Here is a 14359-nt window from a genome sequence, read left to right as displayed (position 1 = left end):
AGCTCAGTCAACATGAGTCCAAACTCTTGTCCACCAATGCCGTCAAGCGATCTTCTGTAGTTGCAGTGACAAATAGTGCCAGCATGAAAGTGAAACCTTTGCATATGCGATCATTTTTTTTTTTTAAAAAAACTCCTCTTTTCTCTGATCTGAGGATGATGAAACTAAACTTCAGTTTGCGCTTTGCAGAGAGAAAACAGCTTTCTGGGATTTACCGATCTCCCCGGAGAAGGTGTTTGGTCTCTTCTCCCCTATTTTCCCCTGTCTTTTTCAACCGTGATATGATCATATGTTTCCTTGCCAACTTGTCACCTTTTTCTGCTTTCTCAAACAAAATGATAGACACATGGACGACAATTGCAAACCTTTTCTTTTCTTTTCTTTTATTATTTCATTTCCAGTTTCCTTCCTTTTGCTCACATACTATCTGAACACTTCTCTCTCAAACAATGATAAATCACAAACCTTTCAGCCTTGCAGCTTACTTCACGGACAGGTGAACAAGCTTCGCCGTTCACCTGGACTTATCTAATCTATGATTCACACGGAGAAGGCTGGAAAAAAATTCAGATGAAAATTCTAACTACAGGCTGGAGCATAGAAGCTGGGGATGTGAGCGAACACAATGGAGTAAGGACCCACGGTTATGGGCTGCGTCCCCTCCACCTGCACAGGCTCCAGCTTTGGGATGTCCCCATTGGCGTCAGTTGCCAGAACATTGCCATTCAGCAACATTTGTTGGCTCTGCAGATTCCCGCCCTTGGGAGTGAGATGGTACTCTTGTCTCGTGAGCTCGGCCGCTTCGCCAAGCCCAGGAATTTGATAAGACATTCTGCTCTCCTTCCTTGCACTCTGGGTCTGTGCGCCTTGGCTTGTAACGCAGATGTGGTTTGTGTTGTTGCCATCAAGGTTGATCAGGAGTAGAGTGATCCCTTCCTGAAAAATTCAAGGAAATAAATTAAGCATGCATGGTTCAGACAGTCACTATGAGCTGTTGCCAGAAAGAAACAGGAATTTTCCATTGTATGTGCCCCCTTACCGAATTTTTCGCGCAATGTGCATAAGCACGGATCTTGTTTGTGCCGTTGAATGTCGTCGAGAGGACCTTGGTACCCATGAGGCGATGCCACAGTAAAGCACTACAACGAAAGCATAAAGATGTTAAATTATGATGGTGGGATTGACACATTATTTTGCTGCACAATTTTTCTCTCTCCTATCATTCACTGAAGCTTTGGAAAAACTTATGTATGTTTAGTCTACCTGTAATAGTCAGGATTTGGTTCAAATGTAGTTGTGTTGAGCAGGCCATAGTTCCCTCCAACAAAGGTCTGTCTACAATAAGTCTTTGTGTCATACTTTGATGCCATCCCAAGCTGATCCAGATACCTGAAACATCACCATGATAGTCAATAAACACTTCTTCTTCAGATGGTAACTTCAATTGCTGAGCATAGGAAAAAAGAAACTCTTGGCTTACCAGAAGCTGAACACAAATGCATCAGTTACAAGGTGGTGGCCACTGTTGTAAGCCCCTCCAGCCTCGCCAACCCAGGCCACAGTGGATGTACCTGCAGACTTCAGTATTCCCTGAAGATTGCTGAATGTGCTCGCCTCACCATCGAGGTAAGAAGGATCAAGAATTTTCTGAACCAGATGATCATCAACCCCTGATACATTCAGCAGTTTATTCAGTTATTATGCAGATTCCAAGTTGACGAATCGTGTACTATGAACTGTAAACCAAGGCGAGCATACCAGGGCCTAAATTGTAGATATGGTGAGTGATCGCATTCATTTGATTCGGCTTTGTTTTGCTGATGAGTTCGGTGAACCAGGCTGCATCAAAGAAGCCTCCTGGTGCAATTACTAGAGGCTTTGATGGGTTGCTTTGGTAGGTGCTGTCAATAATGTGTTTCAGGGTGATCACGTCTGCTGCATATTGGTCTGCATCAATTCGAGCTCCAACTCCACTGCCACTGAGTTCATTTCCTACAGGAACATTGTAGTAAGGTCACAAAGTACTATACTATACTGTAGTATGCAGAAGTACTGCTAATATTAGATTGCTTCTTAAGCAAAACCAGTGTGCAATAAAAGTATTACTTTTGTACATTAGTGTGAAAAGACAAGGAAAGCATCATCTATGATCTGTCCCCATAGCTCTTTACAACTGATAACCAATTATCAAAAGTGATGTTGACATACTTGTCCGATTCCTTTTCTAAGTACTTATCAGAATATTTCTTTTCAACATACTTATTATTACTCTCTAAATAAAATGGCATAAAAACCTGTCATTTGGAGATGACGTGAGGTTCTTTTCTGACAAAACCAACACAATCCATAAGATTACACAGAACATACCAAGCTCCCATCCATGTATATCATATCCTTTGTTCACGGTGTAGCGAATAAAAGAAGCTGCATTGGTGTAATTCCATGGACCCCCTAAAGAACCATCAGGCATTGGGACCCGTCCAGTCAGAGCATTCAGCCCAAAAATAACTTTTGGCCTGCAAAATCAAACAGAAAGTTAGGCAATCATGTCCAAAGAGAATGCAGTTTCTGAAACTGGGCGAAGGTAGTAAATGAGTAGACCAGAATACCCAGTTTTTTGGAAGAATGCGTTCAGCTCATCCCATCTATGCAGCGGCAGGCAACCTTGCGAGAAACCAAACATCGCTGACGTGTTCTTCACAAACGGGGTGCACGGTTGGCGAGAGTCACCGGTATCGTATATCACCATATCTTGCAAAGTGCCGCCCAGGCGGAGCTTCAAAGGGGAGAATGCTGCAAGTTTGATGAGATTATTATGCAATGATTTGGTAAATATCAAAGTATCAGTTCCATGGATTTTATCTTAGGAAAAGCAAATGCCATGGCTTTCAAAGTACTGCTGCTGCCGCTACACTTGGTTTGTTACCATCACATCAAAAAAGCGACGGCTTCTATATGTCAAGGGAGACCTTTAATTTCTCGATTGGATAGTAGGACAAATTTTCTTATGAAAGCGAAAGAGATGGTTGTCATTTGATGGCTTACCTTTGACGGCATTCATCAGGATTTTGTTAGAGAGATTCTGCAGGCAGGAAAATATTAAAGACCAATGTCAATCACCCATGTCATGGTTTGATTTGCACAAACTTCTACTCAATAGAACAAGTAGTAAACGCACAGTTGAGCACGCACGACACCAAATTAGTTAAAAATTTCTACCAACTCCAACTGTCATCTGTTCTTCTTTTGATGAAACTCTTAACCATTCTCTAGGCACTGGCATTAGAATATGATCAAGTAGCCAGTAGTGTTCATGTATGCTGGCAGGTTTTACATTTGCACATGATTGGTAGGAATAAAAATGCAGGGGCCCACATGCTACAGGACTGTGGTCTGTGGAATCAATGAAATGAAACTCCCTAGGCCATCAAATTCCAAATTTTTATCCAACAGAGGCCCCCAAATTAAAGAAGGATCCATGCCGACCAACAGAGAAAAATAAAAAGAAAAGATATTTCCTTGAGATCCCCGTCAGAGGTCTACGGGTTGTAATCCGTACCACAGAATTAAAGTCCACAGTTGAATCAAACACTGAAATAATCTGGCAAGATGCTACTCAGGTGTGCTGTGTGCTGTGAAGGTGAACTGACCAGGTTGAGGAGGGAGTCGAGGCCCCAGCTGCAGGTTCCGTAGTCGCACTTCTCCGGCGGCCACCAGTCCAATGTGGCGCAGACGAAATCGTCGTCAGTGACGGCGATGGCGGACCGCGCGTCCACGACCACCGCCTCGCTGCCGGCGAAGGCGGTGGTGCTCGTGCTCACGGTGGCGGAGCCGGCGAGCCAGAAGAGCGCCCACACGCAGAAGCCGACCATCTTGAGCAGAAGCCCCGCCGCCATTCCGCGAAATCAACGAGGCCAAGAATCAACAAGAAGGACAGCCCGGGTGGCCAGGCAAGAGAAAGCTTGCAGCCGGAAGGAAAATGCAGGGGAAAGGGGACAATCCCCTCTTGAAGGAATTTAAAGGGAACCCCTTTGCGCCAGGGAGGGAACAGGGAAGGTTCTTGCCGGCTACACCATGTAAAGCATCTCGACGCGGGGGAGCCTCTCCCTCTGCTGTGGTGTGGTGTGGTTGGTCAGTGGGTGTGGCCGGAGAGATGGATGCAGATAGAGCGCTGACCGTGGTGGTTCGGTTTCCCCTGGTTTCAGGGTGGGAGGGCTGCGCTGCTGCCGCCGGCCCGCCGCTTGCCGACTTTAATGGCAGTAGGTTCGACGGCCGGGGAAGCTTGGAATCTTATATGGCAACGAGAGGGAGGAAGCAGAAGCAGAAGCAGGCAACGCCAAAGCCCAAAGGAGCACTCCGCTCTGATTGAGCACAGCAGGAGCGCGGAGCAGTCGTACCTTGTCTCAAGGACACGATTAGTTAGCGCATGCGAGCTGTCAAATCTTCAAGCAAATTCTCATTTTTTTTGTCACAATATCTCTACGCTGCTATATTTTTTTATTCAATATTAATATAATAGTATTTTAAAAAACAACGGCACATTGTACAAATTTAAGGCTCTTTCACTTCACCCATGTCCAGAGCACAGTGCTTTGTAACAAACACAAACAGCGGTCTCGCAAAAAAAAAAAAAAAAACACAACAGCGAGTGTACTGCTGTTCATAAGGGTAGAAGGAAGCATATACTATTATGCAATTAAGATTGTAAACTACTCCTGTTTCAGAAGTTTGTTAGTAATGCCGGCAAGTGATCAGGGAGTAAATTAAAATGAAATGGCAGCATTGTCATGGTGCCTTTGGATGGAAATACATCATGGATTTGCAGAGCTGGAAAGATCATCTTTGGCAGCTGCAAGGACAGGCAGATGTGGAGTAGTAAAAAGTCTCTCGAGGAATCCACCAGTTTGTCCAGTTGCACCGTCACCCTTTTTTTAGCCTGCAGTTTAGCTTCACCAATAAAGTAATTCTTTTTCTTCAATTTCGTAAAGCAACTTCACAAGTAAAGCTAAAATTATTTTTATAAAGCATTTGGTAAAACAACTTCTCATAAAAAATAGTATAGAGAAAGCTAGTATTTTTTTGGGTTCACCTAGCTTCACCTAGAGAACTGTGCATGCTAGAGGAGTTAAAAAAAAGAGCTTCTAAAGAGAAGTTGTTTCATCTACACTCCCTTGGTAGGAGAAGCTGAAAACAACTTTGTGAAGCTATGAGAGATGTAACAAACACGCCTTTTCTCTATCTAAAATAAATAGTTTTAAGTTTGACTAGATTTATAAAGAATATTTTTATTATTTATATCTCCAAACTTAATATAAAAAATACTTCATCCGTTCTAAATTATAAGACGCTTTGACTTTTCTAGATTCATAACTTTTGCTACGCACTTAGATATATATCATGTCTAGATACATAGTAAAAACTATGAATTTAGGATGCCAAAAGATCATGTAATTTGGAACGGAGACTTACATGACATAATTAATTTAATGAAATCCATTTGACACTGTAGACATTAATGTTTTCTTTTATATATTTGATAAAAATTAAAGTGGTTGACTATTTTAAAATGTATATTTATTTTAGGAGCGAGGGAGTAGTGTTTTGTTTGTGACATAAGAATCTTTTTCCCCCTATTTCTTTATTTTTCTATACAATCCCTATGTTCCAACAGTCCTTTTATATACGACGGTGCACCTTGCTACAATATATATTCTTTATGTTTTTATAGTATTTTTACAAAACACAGAACAGGAAGAATGTTTTGGACTCCATGTTGGAACATAGGAATACATCTGATCCGTGAACCTAAGACAGTGAGAATATAATGTGAGATCAAATGAGTGATTAGAGATTTACATATATTTTATTTTTTTCAAGAGCGAACTATTCTACATGAATTGGATCGGGATGATCACGGACACAATCCATTTAGGTCCAGCTTCCCCGTCGCATCAATCTTACGACACATGCATTGAGCATTAAATATAGGTAAAAAAGATAACTAATTACATAGTTTATATGTAATTTGCGAGACGAATCTTTTGAGCCTAGTTAGACTATGATTGGACAATATTTGTCAAATGCAAACGAAGTTGGTACTGTTCACATTTTGCAAAATTTTTTGCAAGTAAACAAGGCCTTAGGTTAGGATAACAAGTTTTTTTTTGGAGCATGCATGCATGTATATTCATTTCATTATGATTAGGAAGCGTAGAGGGATGGAATTATATGCATGGCCGTGCGTGACTAAGTAAAAAGGATTTAGTAAACTGTCTCAATTCTGTGACGAAGAGTTTTTTTTTCTCAATCACGCAAAAGGCTTGCGCGTATTTTCATTAAGAGGGAAGGTTTGAATACAGCGAGGTAGTTTACATATGCAAGAACGCTCTTCCTCGCTTGTTACTATAGTCTAGACTATTCTCTGAACTAGACGCCCCAGCCTCTTGGCTCCTGCGAAGATCCATAGTTCGGCCTGTTGCTTGATCGTGTCCTTCAACTAGAGTCGGAGATATAGAGGAGCCTTGCTAAACAGGTCCAAAGTCAAAAGTTTATTCGGATCCTTTCTCATGCTCTGGATAAGGCTTTTTTAAAAAACGAGATCTAACCTAAAGAAACTGTGCTGTTTTTTATTAAGAAAAGAAATACATTAAAGAGAAATGGTCATCCAAATACGAGATCAAACCTAAATTCAAGTCAAGAGAGGATTTAAACCTGGGTGATTAGATGCACAATCACACCTCCCAAGTAACCATTTGAACTAGGCTCACTTCCTAGTCAAGAGTTTATTTGTTTTTGTTTTCCTTTCAAAACCGTTGGCATGTGAGAGAGTTTTTAAGTAAAACTACAGATATATATATATCCAGACAGAAATACACCTTAGAAATCACAAGCGACCGATATCAGCTCGGCAAAACCTCACTTAATCGTAATGTATTTGTTTATATGTCAGTTTATTTATTTCATCTCAGGTAGAGCTTAGTGTGTGAACAGAGGATTGATCTAGCTAGCTATATGCTGTGGATATTCATATAATAAGACATTTTACAATGGTTGGAATCGCTTTCAATTGCCTCCCATCGCTTCCGCTAAAAACTTGTTTCTTGATTTAATTCGTGGAAGAGTAATAACGTCATTGTACAAGGTTTTCTTAAACCCTAACCCCTATCATCGGCGGCGACGGCTTTCTATAACACGCACTAGTGGATGTCGGTGGATAGAACCCTAAGAAGATTAAAAAAAACTCAAGAAGAAGATTTTTATCTAACTAACTATAGTACTTGAATCATACGCCTTAACTATGCTACTCAAAATATTATTTTTATAATTATAAATTTACCCTTTTAATCTTCATCAAAAAAAGAAATACGAAAAAAAATTTATCACTCCTATATTTAGGGTCCTAATTCTCATAATTTTGGAGGTGATAGGAGACGATGTGACGTCTATGGCCCACCGACCATAGACACACATATTGCCTCCCATCGTCTCTCATCGTTTTTCATGTTCTGGGTCCATCGACTATAAACACGCAGATCGCTTCTCATCACCTCTCCAACCATTGTAAAAATATTCATATAATAAATAAATAAACATATCCAATGATTACGCGCAGATCTCAAACCTGTACTAGACAACTAGGCTTTATCTGCTCTCGGATCGATTTCTTGATCGCTGGCAACTTTATAGGGTTTTGCTTCAATTCTTTTCTAATGGAATGTTTTTATTTTGGTGCTCCTACTACCTTTCTTCAGGTTTTTTGCAAACCTTGAGATGCATGCATATGCATGCTTGCGGTTGCTGCGGTCACGGTCACCACCACCACTCCACACCAGATACTACCTGCTTCATCGGTTTTATGGTTTACCTGCATCGATCTCGTCATGATTAGCGGCGCCTGATCACCAAATTCACCATAAACTAATCGATCGTATCATGACCCTTTTCGTCAGCAAGCCATCGTTCATCATAATAGCTAATCCGGAGAAGAAAAGGAAAGGATTATTATTTAGCCAATGATGGACGTGCTAATTGCGCCTCTTCTCACACGATCGAGCTGTTTCGTGTGACAAATAGATAGGAGTAGAGTAGTACAATCGAGCCGGCAGGCAGTGAGCTCCGCGTGAGAGTTCATGACAAAATACAAATCGGTCCATTCAGTTCGTAGCCAGTCTCTTAAACATCGGTCCTGACAAAACAGCCGCCGTGTTTTGAGTGTATTTATCCCCAGTCATAGCACTGCTCAAGTGCATCCAGTATGTAATTATCCTTATCGTTTGTTTTCTGCGAAGAGTATGTTATTACCATTCCCGTGATCCTAATATGCGTCCAATAATTCAGTGATCGCCGGCGTCAGAAGAGACTGAACCTTTGACCACGCTGCTGAGTTCAGCTCAAGAAGAAACACACGTCGTCATCCATCCAAGATCCAAGCAGCAGCTAGCACACTCTCCCTGACGATGATCTGATCCATCAGTCTCTGGTCCTGTTTAGAATGATGATGATGATGATGGACCACATGAGCATTCCACCAATAATACAACGCACATGCTGACATGCAGCATTGGGCCTGCACATATCGCCGCCCATCAGCAGCTCACGTTTTGACGCATGTTCCGTCGCCTGAATCAGGACGGCAGAGCACGAGCAGGCTGCCAAAAAATGCAGAACTGCTCACTCCTGCCGTCCTAAATAAACAGTGTCACGGTTATGCGCGTTGCAATCATCCAACGCATCAGTGAAGAATGCCAATGGACTGCAGGCTGCAGCCGTCCATTGACAGTGCCATATATTGGGTGCATCATATCATTTTCCAGATCTTCACTTCACAGGCGAAAGGACATGACATGCCATCTGCAACTACTTGCGTCTCCCAGCTCTGCAATGGGTACGGTGCAGAGGAAAGGTTTTGCATGCAGATCGCAATCTGCAAAATGTGTGCCTTTTCTGACTTTGCCATGGCCTGCTTTTTGCTTTGCTTGTGGTTGTGGACGAGATCAGATAAGTGAGGGTGAGGCTGAGGCCAACCAGTCAGCCAGCTGCTGGTCTGGTCATAACGGAGCAGCGAGATAGGGTTTGATAAATTGGTTGGAGAGCTCTCGATCGATCGACATAGCCCATAGGAGATGGACATGGACCTCGCACCTACCTAACTGAACCCATGAAGTGAACAGCATCAGATGACTATCTGACAGAGGCATGCATCCGGTCAACATCCAGGACAAGCAAAATGTACACGCAGTTGCATGGAATCTTCAGTCACTGATCTTCTATTACCTTGTGAATGACATGTCCATTTAGTTTGTTGTTATGCTAAGTAGGCAGCTTTGTTGGTTAATTATCAAGGAAGAGTAGCGGGCATGGCAAGCAACAAAGAGAGGGAAGTATACGTAATGGATAATGTACAACACAGGCTTGTGTGTATTGTAGCTAGCTACTAGCACCTGTGATCCCTGTGATGATGTTCAAGTACTTGTCCATCCCTGCTAGTATATAGTATCATACATGTATATCTGTATATTCTGAATATTCATGCTTTGTTGCCATGCATGACGGTTGTTCAGCTAATTAAGTTAGCGCGGTAGCTGTGTGGACGCGAACATGCAACTGAATGACGGACCATGCAAAAGAGTAGCTCGTCGTCGTAGTAGGTAGTAGGTGTAGGCGCTCTACGTGTTACGGTGTCAAACTTTGGTGGTTCACTAGTTTGTTAGGGACTTTGGGATTAGATAGGACATTGCCCTGTCCGGAAGCAAGCAACTCATTATATGCATGCATTTTGCTTGGTGGACGCCAGTGGATTTCTTTATTTATTTATGTGTGTGTGTGTGTGTGTGTGTGTGTGTGTGTGTGTGTGTGTGTGTGTGTGTGTGTGTGTGTGTGTGTGTGTGAGAGAGAGAGAGAGAGAGAGAGAGAGAGAGAGAGAGAGAGGTGCTAATAAGCAACAGACGAAGCATGCTGTATAGGTATATCTCTTGAGCATTCAGATGGAGAAATGTTACTTTGACCAACAACGGAATGAAAAAGGTTTGGAACTCTATAAAGAGTGGGGGGGCTTTTAGTATTCCCTTCTTAACGGAACACTACGTGCTAAGGCAAAAGTGGGCTTTCAATATACTGATAGTGGCTTGGACCACCATGCATTCAGAATGAACAAGCAGCTAGTATTGAGTAATCACCGTTCCAAATACACACATTCTCTTGCACATCCAAAACCAAAGTCTCTAGTCATTAATTCCGATGCGAAATGTCCGCTCTGACCTTTATTAATTCATATGGGAAGAGAACGAGGAAGAGTACGAATGGTTCAACAAATTTGCTATAGCTTTTCTCAACAACAAACTCACTGGCTTAGGAGGAGGAGGCTAGACCCTACAACAATAGCATCCCTTAATTCGTTGATTCTTTTACTTGCATATGGAAAGAGAAGGATACGAGAAAGAATATAATATGAAAATGTTCTGCCAAAAAAGTTTCAATGAATAGACTTGTAGACCATGTGATTAGAAAAATAATAAGAATAGAAAGCTCTGAGGAAAACAGAAGCAATCCAATTATGTAATAAGTTAGACCAACCCTAGGAGTTGGTATGACTACTTCTCTATTAATGTCAAAAAAGGAAGAGAAAGGTAAAGTCTACAACACTAGCATCCCTTAATTCGCTTATCCTATATTAATATAAACTAGAAGATGCAAAACGGCTATGCCTCGAGCCCTTCTTTCAGTTTCAAAAAGCATGTAATCATCGGTTCACAAGTAGGCCAGAGTAATTATATATACCTAATAATGCGACCAAAACCTTTTTTTGGTTATTGGACTAATCCACAAGAGGCAGGCAGGGACCAAAACCCAGGGCCTGGTCTTGTCTTGTTCTCCATGCTGTCCATGCCTAGCTTTCCAGTGGCAACTACCAAATCCTCTGCACTGCGACCTTATTATTGGAGTAAATGTGCCGGGACCGGGAACGAAGCAGTTACGCGGCACTATCAGGACACCGGTGTTCTGTTTGCTAGAGAGACGAGAATGGGATAAGAGCTACGTAGATGCTTTCTTTCCAAGTGAAAAGGATGGCTTTCAGCAGGCACTAGCCGGGTAAGTCTCATCTGGGGCGCTCCACGCAAATGAAACTTTTTTTACATGAGACTTTGAGAGATTAATCATGCCTGCAGTATGAATCCAGATGAAAGAATAAGAATTGATTGAGAAAGAAAGGCCCTATTTAGATGCAAAGTAATTTTGAAGCATTGGAGAGATACTATGATTTGACAAAATACTTCGGCTTTCAAGAGCTTGCTTGGATACAACAATATGCATGGTTTTGTCAATACTAGTCTTTTTAGAGTTTTAGAAACTCTACTCATAACCTCTTTTATTGAACCACAGTTGAGTCTCATTGGCTTGTAAAACCACAGTTTTGTAATACAACAGTTTTCGAAAACTGCATCATTGGGTTTACGTAAATTGGATATAGGCACTGCTGGGGGAGAAATCCCCCCAAATGGATGGCAACCACCCAAACCGAAATGGCCGGCAGACATAGAGTGTTGAATACTTGAATGGCATAAAAAATGAATTGGTTAAGTTATGCCTAAGCTTCGTAGAGCAAGGAAGTAAGAAAAAAAATATCTCTCTATTTTAAATTATAAGACATTTTGGCCTTTTGAGATATGTAACTTTTGCCATCCATTTAGATACATGTTGTGTCTAGATATGTAGTAAAAACAATTGTATCTATAATTTGGACAGAGGGAGTACTACATAGAAAAGAACATGGGTTGCTCAGTACTGAAAAAAGAATACGTTCTTCAAACGTTCTTGGTTTAAAAGTACCGTTCTTGGGTTAATAGTACCAGACAATTTTTTTGCGAAAAAAACTATTAAATTTGGAATCGAAGTTCAAACTAGAAAAATATTAAATTTGGTGTTAATTGAAACACAACACTGAACAGATGCAAGCCATCAGTTTTCACGTTTCACGATCATAATATGGTCTATTGACCAAAGTACTGAACTGAGGTGCACAACGTGCGGCAGAACTACATTCACTGCCTCAATTGAAGCTAGGGCAGATAGGCCCCTTGGACAAACCAAGGCGAACCTCCATTCCGTGGTGCATATCCGGTTGACGGAAACTGTCAGAATCTTGAGGCACTGCAGGCCAACAGAAAAAGAAAATTAGCAGAACTGAAAGACAATTGTGGCAATAGGAAGAATCCCCAGATAGTACAAAGAGGGGGAAAGTTCAGTGCTACAGATAAAATACTAAAGCAGTAAGCACCAATGACCAGTGACAAATGAAACAGGTTTTATCACTTATCAGAGATACTGACCCTAAGAAAGTTATTGTAGCTATAAGAGACAAGCTCAGGTCAGACTGTGTTGTCACAAAGCATATAACACCTTTTCTAGTACATACATTAAATCATGTAAAACTAACAATCATGTAAACTGAATGCTCTTGAACTGATGACCTCTCCAACTTAAATTGCCGATAAGTCTCCAAGACTCTAAGTAACTGAATACTCTTGAACTAATGACCTCTCCAACTTAAATTACCAATAACCTCTACAAGACTCCTACTACTGATTTACAGGAACTCTTAACTTTGAATTAAGCCAGATAAATTAGTTTAACTTCAAAGGGTCCTCCTAAGTAAAACAGAATTACTGTTAACTATAGAAGGTTAAGATGATTAAAAACAGCAGCACTCTCCAGCTAAGAATATTAAGGTGGTCATGAACTATTGTGAAAATGCTTATACATGTGATAGAGAAGGAAAATGGCTTATCAATAACAATGACAGAATGTCTTACTGTTAAGATAATCTTCAAATCCAAAATCATCCAGGGAACCTGTCAGTGCCTCATATCCAAGCAAAGATGATGGCAAAGCACCAGGAGGTCTTTGGAACCTGGCATCACACAATATCCATCAGCAATGAAACTAACTGCTATTCACCAAGAAAACGATTTAAGCTAAATGTACTAAGTTGTCAAACAATGAAGTAAGGCACACTCCTATTTCCTTAGGCGGCCTCCCTCTTTTGTTCGTTCACAGTTGGTGTGAGAACTTAGGAGGACCAGATGAACAAAAACAATTGGAACATACGATTGCACATTGAAGCAGAGAAAGGTCTAGATATTCTAAAACCCATTTTGTAGTGAATATCAACCAAATGTTGTCCCAGCAATGTGCATATTTCATCTGCGAGAAAGTGGCACTTACGATACTAAGACTTAACATAAAACCTCACAGAACAAAAAAACTTTTGATAACAATAGGATAAGTTTTGCAATACAAGCAGCAGTAAACAAAATATCGCAGATAACTGTTACCATCATGAAGTTTCAAGTTTCAAAACAGACAGACATGGTATCGAAGATATTACAATAATCAAATATCAAAAACATTCCAATAAGACAGTTAAATATACAGGAAATGAAATCTAGGTACAGTCAATGTTGTGGTAGCAACAAATACACAGGACACTACAACAAGGCCATTCAGATTGTAGGTATGAAAATGGCTAACAACTTTGCCGCCAAATGCTGAAACCATGTAAACAATCCTATTGGTATACAGAGACACAATTGATTCCTCATCCTTACAGCATGACCAGAAAGTGATGCAAACATTTGAACGAATTCCATGCTTCAGAGGCCTATCCATAGGTATAGGTACAGCATATGTATATCATGAGAAAGGTAACAAAGTTTCAGGAATTCACCCAAACTTCCCCTCAGCACTGTCAATTCCAGTATCCACATTTTTTTTTCAATGCTCCCATCAAGCATTAACTACTACTAACTCGAAATTCGAACAAATTAATGGAGGTAAAATTTATTTTGCCGGTAAGAACCGCAAAGGGGGAAGTGAAAGACCTGGAGAGGATTTGGGCATCGAGATCCTTGCGGATGTTCAAGGCGGATCCGTAGATGGCCTCTGTCCCGAACTTCTTCTTGTCCGCCCAGAACTTGGCCTCCTGTGCGGGGGCGCGGCGAGTCCCCCAAACATGGGTCCCAGGCTCAGCGTTAGGGTTTCGAGGGCACGGACAAAGGGAAACGGAGGAGAGCGACGGATCCTTACCGATTGGATGGTGGACTGGAGCGGGTGCGGCGGCGCGAGGTCAGCCTTGACACCGGCGTTGAGGCCGAAGCGGAGAGTGTCGTGGGTCTCGCTGATCTCCCTCTTCATGCTGCCGCTCGCCATCGTCGATGCTCTCCGCCTGCTCCTCGCGCGCTCAAGAACAAGAACTTGCCTTGGCTTCTTTCTTTGCGTGGAAGAAAGGAAACGGAGGGATCAGGCGGTTTGGGCTTATAATACTGTAGGTCCCTGCCCTCTTTTTAGTCGTTTTGTTGGGCCG

General features: G+C 41.6%; 2 protein-coding genes across 2 annotated transcripts; both read right to left on the bottom strand.

Annotated features, from left to right (window-relative positions):
- LOC8084653 (heparanase-like protein 3) lies at nt 390-4362 on the bottom strand. Its single transcript, XM_002452946.2, has 9 exons — nt 3651-4362; nt 3046-3082; nt 2610-2793; nt 2368-2516; nt 1759-1992; nt 1481-1670; nt 1264-1389; nt 1040-1139; nt 390-936 (listed from the first exon to the last, which is right to left on the bottom strand). The coding sequence occupies exons 1-9, from the start codon at nt 3894-3896 to the stop codon at nt 580-582; spliced, it is 1623 nt and encodes a 540-aa protein (XP_002452991.1). The 5' UTR covers nt 3897-4362; the 3' UTR covers nt 390-579.
- LOC8084652 (cyclin-B1-2) lies at nt 11783-14297 on the bottom strand. The gene is made up of 4 exons (XM_021458343.1): nt 14083-14297; nt 13878-13978; nt 12810-12907; nt 11783-12147 (listed from the first exon to the last, which is right to left on the bottom strand). Exons 1-4 carry the CDS (start codon nt 14203-14205, stop codon nt 12047-12049), a joined length of 423 nt encoding a protein of 140 aa, XP_021314018.1. The 5' UTR covers nt 14206-14297; the 3' UTR covers nt 11783-12046.

Source organism: Sorghum bicolor, chromosome 4 (assembly GCF_000003195.3).
Source record: "Sorghum bicolor cultivar BTx623 chromosome 4, Sorghum_bicolor_NCBIv3, whole genome shotgun sequence".
Classification (NCBI taxonomy): Eukaryota; Viridiplantae; Streptophyta; class Magnoliopsida; order Poales; family Poaceae; genus Sorghum; species Sorghum bicolor.
The sequence above is the reverse complement of the archived record's forward strand: the minus strand, read 5'-3'. Positions and strand labels throughout refer to the sequence as shown.